At 39.2% G+C, this 21,298-nt stretch overlaps 1 protein-coding gene across 4 annotated transcripts in view; it reads right to left on the reverse strand.

Annotated features, from left to right (window-relative positions):
• Adcy2 (adenylate cyclase type 2 Ac76E) overlaps window positions 1-21,298 on the reverse strand; it is a 196,995-nt gene that overhangs the window by 64,849 nt on the left and 110,848 nt on the right. For all 4 annotated transcript variants that reach the window (XM_065222882.1, XM_065222881.1, XM_065222880.1 and 1 more), the window contains 2 exons: window positions 14,452-14,582; window positions 14,007-14,204 (listed from right to left, as the gene is read on the reverse strand). In XM_065222882.1, the coding sequence (XP_065078954.1) occupies window positions 14,007-14,204; window positions 14,452-14,582 (329 nt within the window). The remainder of the gene's footprint in view (window positions 1-14,006; window positions 14,205-14,451; window positions 14,583-21,298) is intronic.

A 21,298-nucleotide genomic window follows, 5' to 3' on the forward strand; every position in this document is an offset into this window, starting at 1 on the left:
TCTCTATGGAACGCACACATATGCAGTATTGGTTTGTTTACAATCTTTTGCTGCCAGCTGCTCTAACAATTTCAGTGGAAAGAATTGTCAAAAACTGTTTTGAAACGCTTTTACAAAGCTCCAATCTTCTCTAGTGAGAGCGAGTATTGTCGGCAACCAGTTTTTCTTCGGCAACCGTTCCATTTGAACTGCATGTAAATCTGCTGTTCTATTATCGGCAACTCGAAATCAGCTACAATTTGTAGAGCGTGTGTTTCATTTCAAGAAAACCCTGCTAGATTGCTTTTTCTCAGTGGTAAAAATATAGTCAAATTGAAGCTGAAAGCATAAAGAATCGTTTGCATGCATTCAGCGAAGTGTTTTCGTAAGAAAATCCAGTGAAATAGTGTTTCAATTTGGGTTGCCGGAAATAGTCTGTCATGCCGAAGCCGTCATTTCCCCTATAACCTTTCGGAAAAAAACGTGTGCCTCATCCAGAGAAAGCCAGAAAAGCTTCGAAAATCAGAAACAAATTCCAGTGTAGAAGATTTGTATCAATGCAGCTAAAACACAAACCATTCTGTTTCCACACTCGAATTCACCTCGGCTTGTTCTGCCTGCTAACGTCAAGATCCATCTAGATAGCACTTCCATTGAATGGTCGAATGAAGTAGTCTACCTTGGTCTCACCCTCGATAGCAAATTGCTATTCCGATCCCATGTGGACAAGTGTCACTCTACCCTCTGATAAACAGGAACTCCACCCTGTCCCTCAAAAACAAGCTTGCTGTCCACAAGCAGATCATTCTGTCGGCTATTGAGTATGGTATGCCAATCTGGGAGAGTTGTGCTAAGTGCCACCACCTAAAGCTTCAGAGGATCCAAAACAAGATCCTCAGAATGATCCTTAACAGTCCACCACGAACTCGTAATTCTGAGATTCACCACCTGACCGGTCTTCAAACACTCGAGAAGCGAAAGACATCCACGCTGGAAAGGTTCAAAGTCGCCTGTCTGCGATCAAACCACCAGATCATTCGTGATTTTGGCAACTTAGTTCAAGTACTTAGGTTTTCACACGATGAATTTTACCATTTAGTGCGTCAGAGTACCCTTTCGAGTTGGCAAACTGATTGGGACATTGGAAATCTTGGACGGTGGTTACATTCAATTATTCTTAATGTTTCTTCGAGGGCGTGGTTTATGTTTATGTTTATGTGAGACTTATGTCCAACCACTACTCGCTAGATGCTCATCTCAATAGAATAAACCTCGTGGACAGCAACATCTGTCGGTGTGGAAACGGTTACGATGACATCGATCACGCAGTTTGGCAATGTACGAATAATGACGCCGCCAGAGAGCGACTTTTGAATACCCTCGAGGCCCAAGGAAGACAACCCTATGTTCCTATCAGAGACGTGTTGGGAACTCGCGATATCTGCTATATGCAGTCGGTTTATGAGTTTCTTCAAATGTCTAGTATAAGAATTTAATTCCTTTGTCTTTTGTCTCTCTTTAATAGTTTTTGTTTGTCTTGTCCCCCCGTCTCGATGAGTCTCATTGTCGCCCACTGGTCACCATAGCCGGTCGAATCCAAGACGAAACTAGAACCGCACTACCGTTAATACTGGCGACAACGCTCTGATGAGACAACGAAACCTTGCCCCCAAGTTCCTCCCGTGATCCTATCCTTCGACAATGTACCTCTCTAACCTCGAGTAAGCCGCGAGTATTCGGCCCAACTCCTACTAGACATAGAATTAAGTGAATTTTGTTACAAACAAAAAACAATAAACTATCGGCTCCGTAAAACTAACGCGATTGTGCCTACCAAATAAAAAAAAAAGTAGTTAAAAAAAGTAGTTAGGTAGATTCCTGTGCTCAAGTAGGTAGGTTAGCAAATTTTTAAATTCAAACGAAAACAAGTCCTTGAAAAGGTATTCTGTAAATTAGCTCTAAACGCAATCATCACATTAGAATAACCAATTAACTAGAACAAAGATGAAGAGCCAAAGGCTAACCTATTGAAATGTAAAACCAAATGTTGAAACTTTAAAAACCAGCAAATAAACGTAAATTGTACTTATCTACTACTACTACTACTAAACAAATTACAAGAGCAACCAACTACTACTACTACTACTACTACTACTACTACTACTACTACTACTACTACTACTACTACTACTACTACTACTACTACTACTACTACTACTACTACTACTACTACTACTACTACTAAGTCAAAAAAATACCTAAGGAATGATTCACAGCCAGCGTTTCCTTCTAAGCGTCCTGCTTTTTTATTTTCGTTTCTTGCTGATAGTCTAGCTAGGCGTTATAGAAATGAAGCGTCGAACACGTATGTATGAGAGAAACAAAACACGAGTTCATTTTAGAGCTTCGAAATTGTAGAGCCCTGACAATAGTAGAGGCATCGAAAGCTCTCAATTAATAGCTGTGGAAGTGCATCTAGAACACTAAGTTGAGAGCACGCAATATACTAATCTGCGATAAGCAATAAGCTTGAAATGCGAAGAAGAAGAAGAAGAAGAAGAAGAAGAAGAAGAACTCCTAAAACATGCAAGAAACAATATTGGCCCCGAGTTTCTTTTTAAAAAATTTCTCGATGCATCATATAATGGAATCGGCCATTCAGGAAACAGTGCACTACAGTGGAGGCTTTAAATCAGAGATAGAAATTCTCACTCAGCTGCACGAAAAGCATTTCCTCACTCAAGCTACTTTTCGGTGAGTTGTGAACCGTTCACATTTTCATCTCTCCTTTTTCACTGATAATTCATTATCCTCTCTCATACATAATCCGAAAATATTTTTCTTCAAAAACAAACGAAAATACTTTTTCATCACCCATTTGGCTCTGAAAACTACCAAGAACTAAAAAAATACCACCCCAAATTGTTCGGTACCAACCCAATGTGATGTAAACAGTTGAGGCTGGGGAATTCACCGTCTCTTTTGTTCTTCCGCTGATTAAATGGTTGACCGAGTGTGACGTCATACTGTGTTATACTGTGTTAAAGAGCGGCAGAACGAAAGGGACAACGATTTCACATAGCCTCACCTGTTTGCATTTCATTGGTTTCAACCAGTCCGGCAGATTTTTTTATTTCCTTTTTATACCTTCTGTCAAATTATAAGGGTCATCCATAAATGACGATGCAATTTTCTTACCAATTTTAGACCTTCCCCTCCCCCTTCGTGGCGTTTTTTTTTTCTATACCTTATGCATAGTACGTTACAAATGTTGAAATCCCCTCTCCATTACTCCTCAGATTCTACGTAACTTATGGATGTGCCCTAACTGTTGTTTTTGTTCTTAATTTCGGATCATCGTTTGCGTGCGGAAAGTGAATTTTCAGGTGTATGAAAGAAGTGAAAAATCATTATCGGCATCAAGAATTCACTGAAAAACAAACGATTTATCTGCCGCTAATGCTCTCCGAAAAAAAATAATCGCTGTTGCTTTTCTCGCGAAAACTGCTGTGAGCGTATAATATTCTCTCGCTTCTCACATTCTCATCTATTTCTCCTAGCAGGTGAAAAATGACGTTGCTCTCCTCAAGTAGGTGAAATTTCGATCTCTGCTTTAAATAAACTTGCCTGGGTTCAACCCAAGTCGGCGCCGTCGGGATTTTCTGAGGCATAAAATCTCTGATCAAGCCTTCCTTCGAAAGGAAAGAAAAGCCGTTGGTCCTCGATCCATGAGATGGATCGATAGGGGTAGGGTCCCGGTGTGGGAGATGCATCCCTGACGTGAGTAGCATTGGTACTCAGTACGGAAACCAAGATCGACGGAAAACAAATCAAGGAAAAAAGAAAAGTGTGACGTGGTGGCTACTCAACTTAAGTTGCCAGAAGTATCAAAAATACTAATGGGAACCCTGCAGTACGCATAGTACCAAATGTGATCTTTATGATAACTTTATGTTTAAGAATGATTTATAAAAATGGATGAAACAGATTGAATTGATAATAATAGTAAATTTAGAAAGTAAACCATTGTTTAATTATTATATTAATAAAAAAAATTATATCCTGGCAAAGTCATGATATCTTACGGTACCGAAGAGGGAATCTTACTGTACCATTGAAACTTAGTATTTTGTCAACTTTAATCACCTTTTGACTCATTTTCAGCTGAATGTGTTTCGATCTGTTATAGTTTTGTAGTGTCAAAAGTCCCTATACGCTTTCATTAACGGCTATGTAAACTTCAAAACACTTTTTCTCAAAAAAAAAAAAACAAAAACCCAAGATAAAATATTTTAAAACCTTCACAGATTTGATAGTTGGGATCCATACTAACTTCCTGTGAACAAAAAACTGAGGTACATGAAAGTTGCAAAAAAATGCCTTCAGACATAGCGTGTACTGTAGCTCAATCAATCAATTTTATGTTCATAACATTCTAAAACTGCCTATCAACTATGTCCAAGAAGGATCTAAAGATAATTTGAGGTTACACCGTTGTAAACACCGTACGAAAAAATCATGTAAATTTCTGCAATATATAGCACACACGTTATTAACGCTAGATTTGGCGTAGTTTTACACGATATTTCATGTAAATTTAATCGCAATATACACATTTGTAAGCGATTTCCATGTGTATGCCAACTATAGCTTAACATTAACCCTCCGTTACTCGCGCTGTTGCATTTTGTACAACACACATGAGTTTTCCATTTCCATTTTGTTGCTGGGTTACCAATCGATCTGAAACCAACGAGTATTCCTCAAAAAACTTGTTTTGATCTAAACAAGCTAAACTTTGATTACAGTAAACACCTTAAAAATGTGGATAATAGGGAAAATGTAAATGGAAACCGCGTAAACTGTGACCATACTACGTGGGATTTGACTTAATTGATTACAACATGGAAAATATCGAGATCCTGACCAGATAGAAAGTTACTGTCTCAGACAAAGTTGTTCAGGAGATCATAGCCTTGTTGCTGGCGGACAGTAGTTCAGAATTTTCTCACTACGTAGCGCTAGTATACATGTGAAATTCTCGCATGTGATATATCTCGAGATTCTGACCAGATAGAAAGTTACTGTCTTTCACAAAGTTTTTCAGGAGGTCAATGCCTATTGCTTGGTGCTCAAATGTTCAGAATTCGCTCACTACGCGACGCTAGTATACACATGAAATTTTCATATAAAATATCTCAAATTCCCAACCAGATAGAAAGGTACTGTCTTCGGCATAGTAGTTCAGAGTTTTCTCACTTTGCGGCGCTACTATACATGTGAAACTCTTGCATATGAAATATCTCTAGATCCTGACCAGATAGAAAGTAAACGTATTCGGCAAAGTTTTTCAGGAAGTCAAAATCTTTTTCTTTTGGTGACAATAGTTCAGAATTTTCTCACTATGTGGCACTAGTATATAAATGCCTTTCTCGCATATTCAATAGCTCGAGATCTTGATCAGCTAGAAAGTTGCTGTCTTCGGTAAAGGGGAACAAGACTTTTTGACTGGTAAACAGTAGTTAAGAATTTTCTCACCACGAGGCGTTAGTATACATGTAAATTTCTTGCATATGCTATATCTCGAGATTCTGATCAGATAGAAAGTTACTGTATACGATAAAGTTGTTCAGAAGGTTAAGGTCTTTTGGCAGGTGGACAGTAGTTCAGAATTTTCTCACTTCATGGTGATGGTATACATGTGAAATTCTCGCATATAAAATATCTCAAGTTCTTGACCAGATAGAAAATTACTGTCGTCAGCAAAGTTGTTCAGGATATCACTAAATTTTTGCTGGTGGACAGTTGTCCAAAATTTTCTCACTACGTAGCGCTAGTGAAATGTGAAATTCTCGCCAGTGATATATCTCGAGATCCTGACCAGATAGAAAGTTACTGTCTTGAACAAAGTTGCTCAGGAGGTCAAAGCCTATTTTAACGTATAAAATATCTCGAGATACTGACCACATAGAAAGTTACTGTCTTGGGCAAAGTTGTTCAGGAGGTCAAGGTCTTTTGGCTGGTGGACTGAAATTAATTTTTTTTAACATAATTGCGTTTGTATACACGTGCAATTCTCGAATTAGATGTATTTCGAGACCTGGTAAACTGTCATCGGCAAAGTTGTCCAGGAGATCAAAACTTTTTCGTTGGTCGACAGTACAGAATGTTATCACTACGCGGCGCTATGATATACGTGAAATCTTCGCATATATAATATCTCAAGATCCTGAACAGCTAGAAATTTACTGTATTTGTCAAAGCTGTTAAGGAGATAAAGATCTTTTGGCTGATGAACAGTAGTTCAGAAATTTCTCAAAACTTGGCGAACAATTCTTGCATATCAAATATCATAAAATAAAAATTCAATTTAATAATAATAATAATAATAAATTTCGTTTATTTATCGATCCGATAATTTCATAATACAGTTACATACAGTTTTAGATTTTCATTAAATCTAACATTTAATCAATTCATTCCGACTTAAATTTATGTTCACTCTTATCCACTGCACACATCCTCTTTTAATTTCAGGTACTGTTCTAGGTGTTTTAACATCTCCTGGAAGGGAGTTAAACATTTTAATTCCTTTATAATAAATTGACCTTTTGCATCGATGTCATCGAGAATGGAACTACTCTTAAGTCATTAATCCGTCTTGTTCGATGCTCGTGAATATCATTTCCACTAACTTAAATTGACTTCAAATATTCTGGTAAAAGATCTTGTGTCATTTCATATATAATTGTTAACACATTGAAAACTATTCGTTCTTTAACCGATAGCCACTGCCAGGGATGGAAAATCATTTACATTCATTTCGTGCATTCATTTACATTCATTTTCCTCTAACTTTTTTCATCAACAGAATTCCGTAAAATAGTATTTGAAGCTTTTGTAGGTTTTTATATTAGCTATTAGTGTATCTAAAATCATTCTGATTGGTGTATACTTGTTGCATTGAAGAATAAATCTACTAAATACATCAGCCTATGTGGGATGAGACAAATATATTCTAGATTTCTTTTACTGGTGAAGATTTTCATGCAGATTTGTGAAAACATTATCTTAAAAGATCAATTTCACTGAAACTTCCACCAAATTAATGTTTGGAGTCTGCCTTTTATTTAAGGCAAATTTCAAAATGTCTTATCGAGGGGTCTAGAACAAACAAAAATCCCTGTATTTACATGTGCACGGACATGTAGTGTGAAAATTCCAAACTATTGTGCACCAAACAATAGGCATTGAATTGTACACGTTTACTAGCGCCACGTGGTAAGAAAATTCTGAGCTACTGTCCACCAGCCAAAAAGTCTTGACCCCCTGAACAAGTTTGCCGAAAACAGTAACTTTCTATCTGCTCAGGATCTCGAGCTATTGTATATGCGAGAATTGCATGTGTATACTAGCACCGAGTAGTGAGAAAAATCAGAACAACTGTCCACCAACGAAAAGATCTTGACTTCCTGAATAACTTTGCCAAAGACATTCTCTCTATCTGGTCAGGATCTAGTGATGTATCACATGCGAGAATTTAACATGTATACGAGCGCTACCTAGTGAGAAGATTCTGAACTACTGTTAACCAACAAAAAAGTTATGATCTCCTGAACAGCTTTGCCTAAGACAGTAACTTTCTATCTGGTCATCACGGTGTATACTAGTGCCACGTACTGAAAAATTTTTTGAGCTATTGTGCACCAAAAAATAGGCTTTGATCTTATCAACAAATACGACGACGATAATTCCACAATTTTAGACTACTCTCCACCAACAAAAAGCTTATGATCTCTAGAACAACTTTGCCCAAGACAGTAACGTTCTAACTGGTCAGGATCTCGAGATTTTCCATGTTGCAACCAATTAACACTCCGAACACGATGCCTCCGAAAAACGTGTAACGGCAAGTTTGCAACCGCACAACTTAGCCATTTCTTAATGAATTTCAAAAATTATGGTACCTTTAGAATTTCTTAGGTTTCTAGATGATTTTGATTGCAAAAAACTTGAAAATAGAGTCGTCTACTTTTTTAAAAAGCGAAAAGAGTTGTTACACGTTTTTTTGAAAGGTGTGTTTGTAGGGTTTTGCAAGTGGCGCAAGATCTGTAATTTAGATTAATGGGCACAAATGTTCACAATTAGCCAGAATACAGTCATGGTTCCTATATATGGATCCTGGAGACAACGGAACGGTCCTCGAAAAATCCGGAACATCCGTAAAAATGGTCAATCCATGATCCTGATCCTAGAGCTCTGCGGTTTTTTTGAAAACATTAGGAACTGTGATATAAACAAATATTTGGGGTCGTGACATAAACATGTACCTGGATGACCATGGGACCGTCCTCCGGAAGTTCCGGAACATCCGTAAAAGTGGACAATCCATGAATCTGATCCTAGAGCTCCGTGTTTTTTTAACATTAGGATCTGTGATATAAGAATGAATTTGGGTCATGGACCCAGATGGCCATGGGACCGTCCTTCGGAAGATCCGGAACATCCGTAAAAGTAGTAAATCCACGATCCTGATCCTAGAGCTCCGCGTTTTTTTATAAACATTAGGAACTGTGATGATAGAAATAATTTGGGCTTGTAACATAAACATGAACCTGGATGTCCATAGGACCGTCCTCCGGAAGATCCGGAACATCCGTAAAAGTGATCAACCCATGAAACTGATCCTAGAGCTACGCGTTTTTTTTAACATTAGGATCTGTGATATAAGAATGAATTTGGGTCATGGACCCAGATGGCCATCGGACCGCCAGCGGAAGATCCGGAACATCCGTAAAAGTATTAAATCCACGATCCTGATCCTAGAGCTCCGTTGTTTTCTTGAAAACATTAGGAACTGCGATGATAGAAAGAATTTGGGCTTGTGACATAAACATGAACCTGGATGTTCATAGTACCGTCCTCCGGAAGATCCGGAACATCCATGAAAGTGGTCAAGCAATGAAAATGATCCTAGAGCTCCGCAGTTTTTGAAAAAACACTAAGAACTGAGATGATAGAATGAATTTGGGGTCGTGACATAAACATGGACCTTGATGGGTATGGGACCGGCCTCCGAAAGATCCGGAACATCCGTGAAAGTGGAAAATTCACGAAACTGATCCGAGAGCTCAGTGGTTTTCTTGAAAACGTTAGGAACTGCGATATTAGAATGAATTTTGGATCGTGACATAAACATGGACCCAGATGGCCATCGGACCGTCCTCCGGAAGATCCGAAAATTCCGTAAAAGTGGTCATTGTATGAAACTGACCCTAGAGCTCCACGGTTTTTTCGAAATCATTTGGAACTGTCATATATAAATTAATTTGCGGTCGTGACATAAACATGTACCTAGAAGGGCATTGGACCATCCTCCGCAAGATCTAGAACATCTTTAAAAATGGTCAATCTTTGAAACTGATCCTAGAGTTCTACGGTTTTTTCGAAACCATGTGGTATAAGAAAGAATTCGGGGTCATGACATAAACACGTACCGGAGACGAACCAGCCCAGGGCTGAAAGTCTCCTTAATAAAGATAAAAAACACGGACCTGGATGGCCATAGGACCGTCCTCCGGAAGATACGGAACATCCGTAAAAGTGATCCAGAGGTTTCTTATATCACAGTGTTTAAAAAAGAGCTGCAGAGCTCTAGGATCAGTTTCACAGTATGATAAATTTACGGATGTTCCAGATCTTTTGAAGGACAGTCTCATGGCCATCCGGATCCATGTTTATGTCACGACCCTAAATTCTATCTTAAATCGCAGTTCCAAGAGTTTTCGAAAAAAAAACCACGGTTTTTTCACAGTTTCATCGATGATCCACATGATCAGGATCTTCTGGAGGACGTTCCAATGGCCATCCAGGTTCATTTTTACGGATCTTCCGGAGGACTGTCCCATGGTCATTCGGTTCCATGTTTATGTTAAGACTCCAAATTCATTCTAATATCACAGTTCCACGGTTTTTCGTTCTTGGATCAATTTTATGGCTTGCAATCGGGCTAAGGTCTTGTTGTCCTCTGCTGTCCGAAGAAGTCGTCTCCACTCTACTCGATCCATGGCCAGACTTTGCCAGCCTCGTAGTCTGCGAAGGGTCCGCAGGTCACCTTCTACTTGGTCGATCCATCTTGCGCGCTGCGCGCCTCTTCTTCTTGTTCCTGTTGGGGCGCTTTCGAGAACCATTTTCACTGGGTCGTTGTGCGGCATTCTTACGACATGCCCAGCCTACCGTAGTCGCCCAATTTTTGCAATGTGAACGATGGATGGTTCTCCCAACAGCTGGTGCAATTCTTGGTTCATTCGCTTCCTCCACGTTCCGTCATCCAAGGGCGCGTTTGTCCTCCACGAGCATAGTCACGGTCTCGTGGCAGTAGACGACCACCAGTCTATCTTTTAGATAGTCAACTTCGTGGTGAATTTTATTCGACCGGAGCGTCCTCCGGAGTCCAAAGTAGGCACGATTCCCTGCCATAATGCGTCTTTGAAATTCTCTGCTGGTATCATTTTCGACGGTCACCAGTGAGCCCAAATACACGAACTCATCGACCACCTCGATTTCGTCACCGTCAATCTGAACTCGGGGTGGGAGGCTAACATTGTCTTCCCTAGAACCTCTTCCTTTCATGTATTTTGTGTTTAATGCGTTGATGGCAAGTCCAATCCACCTAGCTTCAGCCTTCAGTCTGATGTACGTTTCCGCCTTCGTCTCAAAGTTCCGTGCCATGATGTCGATGTCATCGGTGAAGCCAAGAAGCTGTCTCGATACTCGTGTCTATCCCAACTCTTCTGATCACACCTTCTAACGCGATGTTGAATAGCAGACACAAAAGTCCATCACCTTGCCGTAACCCCCTTCGAGATTCAAAGGGACTCGAGAGTGTCACTCGATGCATCGTTGCCTTGACCAATCGCGTCAGTTTATCTGGAAATCCGTACTCGTGCATAATCTGCCATAGCTGATCACGATCGATTGTGTCGTATGCGGATTTGAAATCGATGAACAAATGATGTGTAAGCAAGTTGTATTTGTGGCATTTCTGCAGAACCTGCCGAATCGCGAATATGCACCCATGAATTCCTGCTGGTATTGCCCAAGAAATCTCTTGCAAATGGTGACAGGCGGCGGCGTATAATTTGGGAGAGTACCTTGTAAGCGGCGCTCAGCAGTGTGATCACGCGGTAGTTGCAGCAATCCAACCTGTCGCCCTTTTTATAGATTGGGCATACAACACCTTACTTCACTCCTCCGGTAATATCCCCTCCTCCCAAATCTTGACAATTACCCAGTGCAGCGCTCTAGCCAGTGCTTCACCACCGTATTTTAATAGCTCACTTGGTTGTTGATCTACACCAGTTGCTTTGTTGTTCTTCAGTCGACCGATCTCCTCCTTAACTTCTTGAAGATCAGGGGCCAGTAGCCTGTCGTCTCCTGCACGTGCTCCAAGGTCTGTTGCCGTGCCACCTTCGTTTTTTGCTGCATCACTGTTGAGCTGCTCGTCATAGTAATGCTTCACCCTCTCATTTTACGGATGTTGTTGGTCTTCCGGACGACGGTCCCATGGCTATCTGGGTACATGTTTAAGTCACGATCACAAATTCATTCTTATATCACAGTTCCTAATGTTTAGGTTCAGTTTCATTGATTAACCTCTTTTACGGATGTTCTGGACTTACCAGAGGTTGGCACCATGGTGATTTGAGTCCATGTATATGTCATGACCCCAAAATATTACTTATATCGCAGTTCCACATGCTTTCGAAAAAACCGTAGAACTCTAGAATCAGTTTCGAGGGTTGACCATTTTCAAAGATGTTCTAGATCTTGCGGAGGATAGTCCCATGGCCTTCTGGGTACATGTTTATGTCACGACTGCAAATTGATTTATATATGACAGTTCCAAGTGTTTTCGAAAAAAAAAAACCGTGGAGCTCTAGGATCAGTTCCATACATTGTCCACTTTTATGGATTTTTCGGATCTTCCGGAGGACGTTCCGATGGCCATCTGGGTCCATGTTTATGTTACGATCCCAAAATCATTCTAATATCGCAGTTCCTAACGTTTTCAAGAAAACCACGGAGCTCTAGGATCAGTTTCGTGAATTTTCAACTTTCACGAATGTTCCGGATCTTTCGGAGGACGATCCCATGGACAGCCAGGTTCATGTTTATGTCACAAGCCTAAATTCTTTCTATCATCACAGTTCTTAATGTTTTCAAGAAAACCACGGAGCTCTAGGATCAGGATCGTGGATTTACCACTTTTACGGATGTTCCGGATCTTCCGGAGGACGGTACTATGGACATCCAGGTTCATGTTTATGTCACAAGCCCAAATTCTTTCTATCATCACAGTTCCTAATGTTTATAAAAAAAAACGCGGAGCTCTAGGATCAGGATCGTGGATTTACCACTTTCACGGATGTTCCGGATCTTCCGCTGGCGGTCCGATGGCCATCTTGGTCCATGACCCAAGTTCATTTCTATATCACAGATCCTAATGTTGAAAAAAAAAACGCGTAGCTCTAGGATCAGTTTCATGGGTTGATCACTTTTACGGATGTTCCGGATCTTCCGGAGGACGGTCCTATGGACATCCAGGTTCATGTTTATGTTACAAGCCCAAATTATTTCTATCATCACAGTTCCTAATGTTTATAAAAAAACGCGGAGCTCTAGGATCAGGATCGTGGATTTACTACTTTTACGGATGTTCCGGATCTTCCGAAGGACGGTCCCATGGCCATCTGGGTCCATGACCCAAATTCATTCTTATATCACAGATCCTAATGTTAAAAAAACACGGAGCTCTAGGATCAGATTCATGGATTGTCCACTTTTACGGATGTTCCGGAACTTCCGGAGGACGGTCCCATGGTCATCCAGGTACATGTTTATGTCACGACCCCAAATATTTGTTTATATCACAGTTCCTAATGTTTTCAAAAAAACCGCAGAGCTCTAGGATCAGGATCATGGATTGACCATTTTTACGGATGTTCCGGATTTTTCGAGGACCATTCCGTTGTCTCCAGGATCCATATATAGGAACCATGACTGTATTCTGGCTAATTGTGAACATTTGTGCTCATTAATCTAAATTACAGATCTTGCGCCACTTGCAAAACCCTACAAACACACCTTTCAAAAAAACGTGTAACAGCTCTTTTCGCTTTTTAAAAAAGTAGACGACTCTATTTTCAAGTTTTTTGCAATCAAAATCATCTAGGAACCCTAGGAATTCTAAAGGTACCATAATTTTTGAAATTCATTAAGAAATGGCTAAGTTGTGCCATTGCAAACTTGCCGTTACACGTTTTTCGGAGGCTTCGTAGTCGGCGTAAACTTTTTTACCCACCGTATTCGGAGTGTTAAGTCAAATCCCACGTAGTACGATTTCCGTACTACCGACACCGTTTACGCGATTTTCGATTCATATTTTCTGTATTAAATATCCGCATTTTTTTTGGGGGTTAACTGTGATAAAAGTTTAGCCTGTTTAGTTAAAAACAAGTTTTTAAGGAAAACCCGTTGGTTTCATATCGATTGGTAGCTCGGCTGCAAAATGGCAATGGAAAACTCACACTGTTGTACAAAGTACAACGCACGAGTACTCGTGTTACAAAAGTTGGCGCGAGTAACGGAGGGTTAAACGAGAAAAGATTTTACGTGTAGTTAATTTAGTATAACGTTTATTCTGATCAAAAACATCATTAAGGTATGCATCTGATAATTCCTGTGATGATGTTTAACAATGATCAGCCAGCTGAAAAGTACGCTTATAAATCGGAAATAAACAGCCTGTTCGCTGCACCGTGCAGAATCCGCTCCGTGCATCGAATGCAATCTAGAAGATGAAACTACACTTTGGTTGCCGCTGCAGCAATCTATGGTTCGCTCGAGAACATATTTAACCACCTTTGGGAGCACACTCTACAACATCACGCCCCGTGATCATCGATTTGTGAAATGGTAGGTACATACGAGTTGAATGATGGGATCGGTCGGTTCGGTGTACTTACCAAAATGAGTGCAAACAGTGGCAGTGGCGCCAGCTGCGCTCCAACGGTGATGGCGATGACTCCGATGGTTCCGGTGGTTAACATGGCAAACGAGAGGGCGGCCAGCGGTGAGTTCATCACCATCGGGAAGTGCAGTGCCACCAAAATGACACACAGCACCACCGAGGCAGCGGCTAGCATCGTCAGGTCGGCCACAAGCTGTAAATCAACTGGCTTTCAATTTGGTTTTTGCTTTTTTCATCTGACTCTAGCAGGGTGCAGGTTTGCTCAGTAGGTGGGGGAGTAGGAATAAAAGATGTGTGCCGTTTTTCCAGAGCTTCAAGTGAGAAGGAGAGGTGAACCCTGGAAAAACAGTTCATGGGATGGAAAGCCTTCGTGTGCTGTTGCTCAGGCTCGCAAAAATAGGTACCTAGATAGAGGGGACGATAGGATAATTTTATCTTACCGCATTTTGCAACTGGCACAGAATGATTGATATCAGGCAGGAGAGTATCGATATTCCCAGACCGGAGATGAATAACGACTTTCGGAGCCGCTGTCTGTACCGGGTGTACAGATCGTCCAGATGGGAATTTTCTGTGGAAGGAAGACAAACGTACCCAATGAGAAAATGGTAAAGTGCTACTATCAAATGACAAACTTTTGCTTCCATTGCTTCTATTGGAGATTAGATGGATCAGACGTTTTTTTTTGAGTGGGGGAAATGGAATGATTGAATATAAACATCTATCAGACTACGAAAAGTGAAAAATCAATGTTTTTGGAAGTTTGTTTGGCTGGAGAAGATGTCAACTTGATTGCATTTGTCGGGTATAGTATAGTGAAACACAAACTAAAGACTAATGACTCAGGACTTACTGATGTTTAGAGTCTGAATCAATAATGATGTAGAGAAAACGGGTTCAAATTTAATTGTAGCACAATTCTAATTCATTTCGAATTTAAAATCCCGGTTGATGGAAAACAAAATTCAAGATCCAAGTTTGATAATTTTCCGAGACGACGAATTTTCAAAAAGTTGATATTTTATAATATTCAATATTCTGGGATTGGCGAACTTGCTTGCAGGTGTGAACATCAAGGAAAATCTAAAATGGTGATAGTTCCAGAAGCCACTCTAGAAAGTCTAAGTATGAGAAAGTATGAAATGATGAATATAATCTGTCAAAACGAATTGGACAACGATTCGTTATGTTCTTTCCTTGGATTTTCACCACACTTGTAAACCGCGCATCAATACAACCGGACGTGATAAACTGTATACTTAACTTTGGCTTTCAAATTGTCAATTCAAGAGAGTCTATCTATTACAGCCAGAAAATGATCGGTGGTGGTGCACAGATCTACTTATAGAGTAAGGGTATGTATGGAAAAGTTGTAAACCTTGAATTAAGGAACTAGTTTGATTCCGAATGCTTGGAGTTTTGAGAAGTTTTATTTTTTTAAACTAAGATCGAACTTTTGCCCCACCCCAGTTTTCAGTATATTCGTAGCTAGAACGGTGTTTTTGGAAGAGTGTTCAAAGTGAACTTTTGCCTCCACACCCCTATAAGCGTTACGTAACTTACGGATGCCACTAATATCGCTCGCTACAGAAGCGTAAATCCTATTTATACCCAACCTCAATGAATGGTAATTCTTTCAATCGTTTCCAATTTCTCTCAAATTGAAAGGGAAACGTTATCCGGCACGATCAGGATTCCTTTTTTTTTGTGTCACTAAATGGAATAAACAGATGCTCAAATGGGATGCTGAAGTGAAAGGCAGCAATGGGTCAGCCAAACTTTTCCATCACCGATTAAGGTGAATCATTGAAGAGTCCCAAAATGGCCGTCATGATGGCTGATATGCCCTATGATTTCAAATTTCCTAGAGCACAAATCTCGGACTCAGTTGCGATATTGCTCATGAAGTTCTCCCTACACTGAAGCAAACGATGAGTTCCAGTTTCATTGCTGTATGTTTTGTGAGAGCTGATATTTGTGCTCTTGAAATTTCGAGACGATAATGAGATTAATCAGAAATAAGGTTTCCGCAGCGATTCACCTTAAAATGGAAAGACATGTCAATGGATTAGGTCCTAAGTACATTTTCTTCAACGATTTTCTCTTTTGTTAATAACTAACGACTATTGTTGTGTATTAGATGCAAGATAATAGTTTCTTTCATCGAACTGTGTGTTTTAAAATCGCTGGAAGTATTTTAAATGACCCTTGGAGAAAATCTACGAAGAGAATCTGTCAAAGTTGCTTATGACCTAATCCATTGTTCGACTTGATTTCTTGTTGATTTTCTTCCCATGCCTTTCGCCGCATGCCCCAGGAAATACGATACGAAAGGTGAAAATTGCCTCAATAATACGATGAATATGCCAAAGAGAAACGATGCCAAAACGACGAGATACAGAAGGCCAAAAAAAAAAACATCAGGAGAAATGTTTAATCCCACCTGCTATAGGATGCAAACATTCCAGGAGATAGAAGGCTTCATTCGAGCTTCAAGCAAAAATAAATGTTCACTTAACTGACAGCTTGAGATACGCATATCTTCGTATTTTGCTGCGATTTTTTTTTCTGAAGGAAAAGGCTTATTAAAAGAGGAAAATCTGGGAGGGAAGGTTAATATTTTCTTTACCAGTTTTACCTTACCTTAGGCAAATTCTTTATTATGGAATGTAAGCAAATGGATGCTAACCACAGAGAAAGTTTTTTCATTGAGTGACAGGGGTGACGAAGTCAGGGGCGCAGTGAGAGTTACTGTGCCCTTGACAATCTTTTGAAAACCGAAAAAAGGCACTGATGGTTGTGCACCGTTCGAAAAATTCATGTAAATTTCTGCGAGATATAGCGCACATAAAAAAAACGCGAGCTTTGACATTTACGCTTGAGTGAAGGTGGAAGCAACGCATAGAAAAATTAGCAAATACTCAAACCCTTCTTTTGAGGATGTAATCTTTGAAATCAAATTCGTTCGAAGCATTTACCTCTGAGCGGCAGATGACGCGATTGTACCTGTCTCATAGTGTTCGTATGAGAAAATGGAAGCGTTGCCAGTCTTCTTGATTTGTTGTCTTCGCATAAATTTACGCGAAATTTCGAGTAAATTTAAGCGCAATATCGCATAAATTAGCAATATTGTATGCAAGCTTGTAAACGATTTCGCTGTTTATGCTAAGTATAGCTCAAAATTAAACAAATGGAGATTTTACGCGATAGTTAAAATTCAGATTTTTTTTCTGTGTGTGGTTAGCGTGACTACTTTCTCTCTCCAGTGTGTCTGGGTTCAATCCCAGCCAAGGGAGTTGAGATATGCTGAGGCCAGTCTTCACGGTACAACATGCACTCACTTGTTCTCCGCTTGCTATGTTCGAATATGTGCAAACCCATTTGTACACAAGCTTGTACTCAAGTACAATGAACAAGTTTACACCCATTGAAACATTTATGTTTAGCGGACTGGTGATATGAATGATGTACACCTAGTCCAGTCGCTGTTTAACTCAAGATTGATTTGTTTGCCTTTCCAAATTTACATTGCACCTGGAACCATCCGTACTCTCTCGATCGCACCAATCACGATCGAGCCAATAATAATTAATTAACCAACACTAATGCAACAGTTATAGATCGAAAGAGAGTGAGAGTTGTTGGTTGACAAAATAGAGGGTAATGCAAAGTGCACACCAGCTGAGTCATATTTAATATGACACTTTTGTTTGTGTCGAACAGGTTTGGAATAGGTGGTTGACCATTGGCAAGATTGCTGCCGGTCAACACTTTAAAAGATGATTCTTTTGCACGAAAACAACGATCTATGACTGTTACACCTTCCTCCTTTTGAGAGAATGATATATCATTCTAAAATTTGCAATGAATAGTTCCAGACATCTCAACTACATCGAGATACACACTTTATAATGGTTTTGTTTGTTTTCACATTGCTTCAATTTCTGATTTTAAAATGTTGTTTCAGTGGTATAAAAAAATGATTTTATTTTAGTTATCCCCCTTCCTCCTTATGGAGAAAGTAGGCACAATCTAAATTTTGACTACTCTATTTTTGTGTACTCTTTGTTTTTGTTTGGTGTTTTCATCTAAAAGAGAAATGTTTGGATGCTCAATGTTTGTTACTGTAAAAGGTCCTTTATAAACATTATCTTATTTGCTTCTATTTTCTTTCTGTAACATAACTTTATCATTTACTTCTATTTCAATTGGTCGGGATTCATCCTGCTGTTTAAAGTTTCTGTTAATGTTAATTTTTTCAATAAATTGTTTTGCTCGAATGAATGCTGTTTGTAATTTGTGTTTTAATTCTATATAGTATTCTTCTACATTGTAAACTGGTTCTATTGATGAAGCATTTTGAATGTTATTTGGAATGATTTTTTTTCCCGAAGATTAGCTCAAAAGGAGCGTTGTTAGTATCTGTATGCGGGGTAGTATTGTAGCAAAACGCATAGTAAGGCAACCAGTCGTCCCAGTCTGTATGAGATTCGTTGACGGTATAGTCTGGTTATGCCTACATGTCCACCAAATGCGGAGTCATGATTTTCCTGAATTATTTTGATTATCTCGTTTTCATTTTCTACAACGCGCTGAGGTTGATAGAAGACCACTGTTAAGTTTTTGAGAGATTAGTTGCATTTTTGTTTAAAAGCCTGTATGCTTATTAATTGAAAGGTACTACTAGATAGCGCTAGAGCTATTTTTTGTATGTTTAATTTTATGGCACGTTTTTCTATATATTTTATAATGTTTGTGAATTCATTTTCAATCTTTGAGAAATTCAGGGAGAATGACCCTTGAGCCAATTCTTTATTTTTCTTTTTATTCATTATTTTAGCTGTTATAACATTATTAATGGTCTCTGAGCGTTCAATGATTAAGCTCTGATTAGCTATGAGATGATTTGTCTCAGAGGCGGTTGTGTTTGAGGAGTCTCGATTATTATAATTCTTTTGTTCTCTAGTGACAGATCTAGTTTCGACTGCTCTTATACTTATGTCTTTTAACACACCTGAGTCAATGTTTATCCTTGATAATGCATCTGCTCCTACGTTCTCTTTACCTCGTATGTATTGTACCTCAAAGTCGAAGTCTGCGAGATCTAGACGCATTCTTGTAATTTTCGATGACGGTTCTTTCATAGAAAACAGATACACTAGCGGTCTATGATCTGTTTTTACTATGAATTTACGTCTAAGCAGGTAAGGTCGGAAATACGTGATAGCCCAGTGTATGGCAGTCATTTCCTGCTCAATTGTTGCTTTATTTGATTCACCTTTTGTGAATGTTCTGTTTGCATAACAAACGGGGAGTTCAAAATCGTTATGCGTTTGCGATAGTATTGCTCCACAGCCTATTTTTGATGCATCAGTAGTAAGGATACATTGTTTTGTGAAATCCGGGAATTGTAAAATTTGAGGTGATAGTAATTTGTGTTTTATTTTGTTGAAAGCATTATTACATTCTTCGGATCATTAAAATTTTTGGTTTTTTCGCAAAAGGTTGTTCAAGGGAGAAGATAATGTAGAAAAATCTGGTATGAATCGTCTATAATAATTAGCAAATACTACAAATCTTCGTGTATCATCTGCCGATTGTAGGGTGGGATAGTTTTGGATTACTGAAAATTAAGCTTTGTCGGGAAGTATCCCTTTGTTGGAGACTTGATGACCTAAAAATGTAACATCTGATTTAAAAAAGTTACACTTGAGCGGATTAAGTTTTAAATTGAATTTTCGTAATTCTTTGAAAACTTTTTCTAGATTAGCGATATGATGATTAACAGAACATCCAACGACAATTATGTCGTCAATGTACAAAAATGCACATTCTGGTGGTAATTCACTCAGTGCAATTGTCATCATCCGCTGAAAACAGTTGGGGGATACGTTTAAACCGAACGGTAATCTATTGAATTCGTAGTGGCCCGAGGAGGTGGTGCCGGTCAACACTTTAAAAGATGATTTCTTTGCAAGAAAACAACGATCTATGACTACTTTGACTATATGTTTTAGTATTACTTCTACGTGAAGTCAACGATTTACATAGTTGAAGATGCTAATTTCAAATTTCAAATTACAGACTGTAGTGGTAATTTTCATACGATAGATGGAGTAGATGAAAGCATAGAGTTGATAGTTTCGTTAGAGTACGGCAGTGTGAAGATTGCATATAGATATTAGAATAGCGAGCTAGGACAACCATCTATCGTATAAAAATTACAACTACAGTCTGTTATTTGAAATTAGCATCTTCAACTATGAACTATGACTGTTACACCATGTACAAACTCATGCGCTTGTACTCATACACTGAGGCAAATACACTAATCAATTTAAGATGGCTCGATATATGATTTTCATAAGCGTGACTTATGAATGGTTTTCGTCTAACATGAAGTAGATCTTACACCGACAAACCGACATGACACTTAATTCTAACTTATGCCCGAAAATCGTAAACGGCCGATTCAAATGTGCAGTGATCCGAACTGTCAAAACCACAGGATTTTTTTTATCTAGATAAAAATAATTTATGCAGAATAGATCAGACACGAACCAATTCATAACTTTTGCATGCGGGTGCATGGCTTAGCTAAATATTTCCGGCGAACACGGAGCCAGATGTCAGTAGTGTGCTTTGGTTAGAAATTCTATTGTTTTTGCTATGGTCATTCATGTCGGTTTGTCGGTGGATCTTATACGACTTTAATAATTTCACTTTCCCAAGCGTTGCAAGACGAGTGGTGCACACACGGATCCCGTAATCTAAACGTCTATGGTTCAGTTCCAGTCTGCTCCGTTTTATTATTTGTTTGTCAACATTATTTTTTATAAGGCAAAATCATGAGTTTCTTAAAAAAAAATTTACGTTCTTTTGGCTCAGTGTATGTGAGACAGCTTGCAAAAAGGGCAGACTAATTAGTTACCGTACACTATTAGCGCATCTTATATGCCTTTAACCTTTTCGTACGTCTATTTTTACTTTTTTATAATTTTACTTCGTGCACAATCCCGTGTGCATCCCTTTACAAACATCTGCGTATACACTTGTGAACATCGATTCATCTGAGTGTATTGTATGTAACGTACCTAAGTACAAGATTACACGTAATTTCAAACTGAACGTTCGCTTTGGTTTTTGTACACAAGCTCAAACTGGAACATGTTTTCGTGAAGACTGGCTGAGACAAAACAAATTTGCTCGCATCTTTAGTATAGTAAAGCCGTTGGTGCATGCCCATCAACATATGGGTTCTATAAGTAGGGTTCAGGTAAAGTCGCC

The sequence above is a fragment of the Ochlerotatus camptorhynchus genome, unplaced genomic scaffold, assembly GCF_037179485.1.
Source record: "Ochlerotatus camptorhynchus isolate MF236.1 unplaced genomic scaffold, CSIRO-AGI_Acam_v1.1 ptg000180l, whole genome shotgun sequence".
NCBI classification, from domain to species: domain Eukaryota; kingdom Metazoa; phylum Arthropoda; class Insecta; order Diptera; family Culicidae; genus Ochlerotatus; species Ochlerotatus camptorhynchus.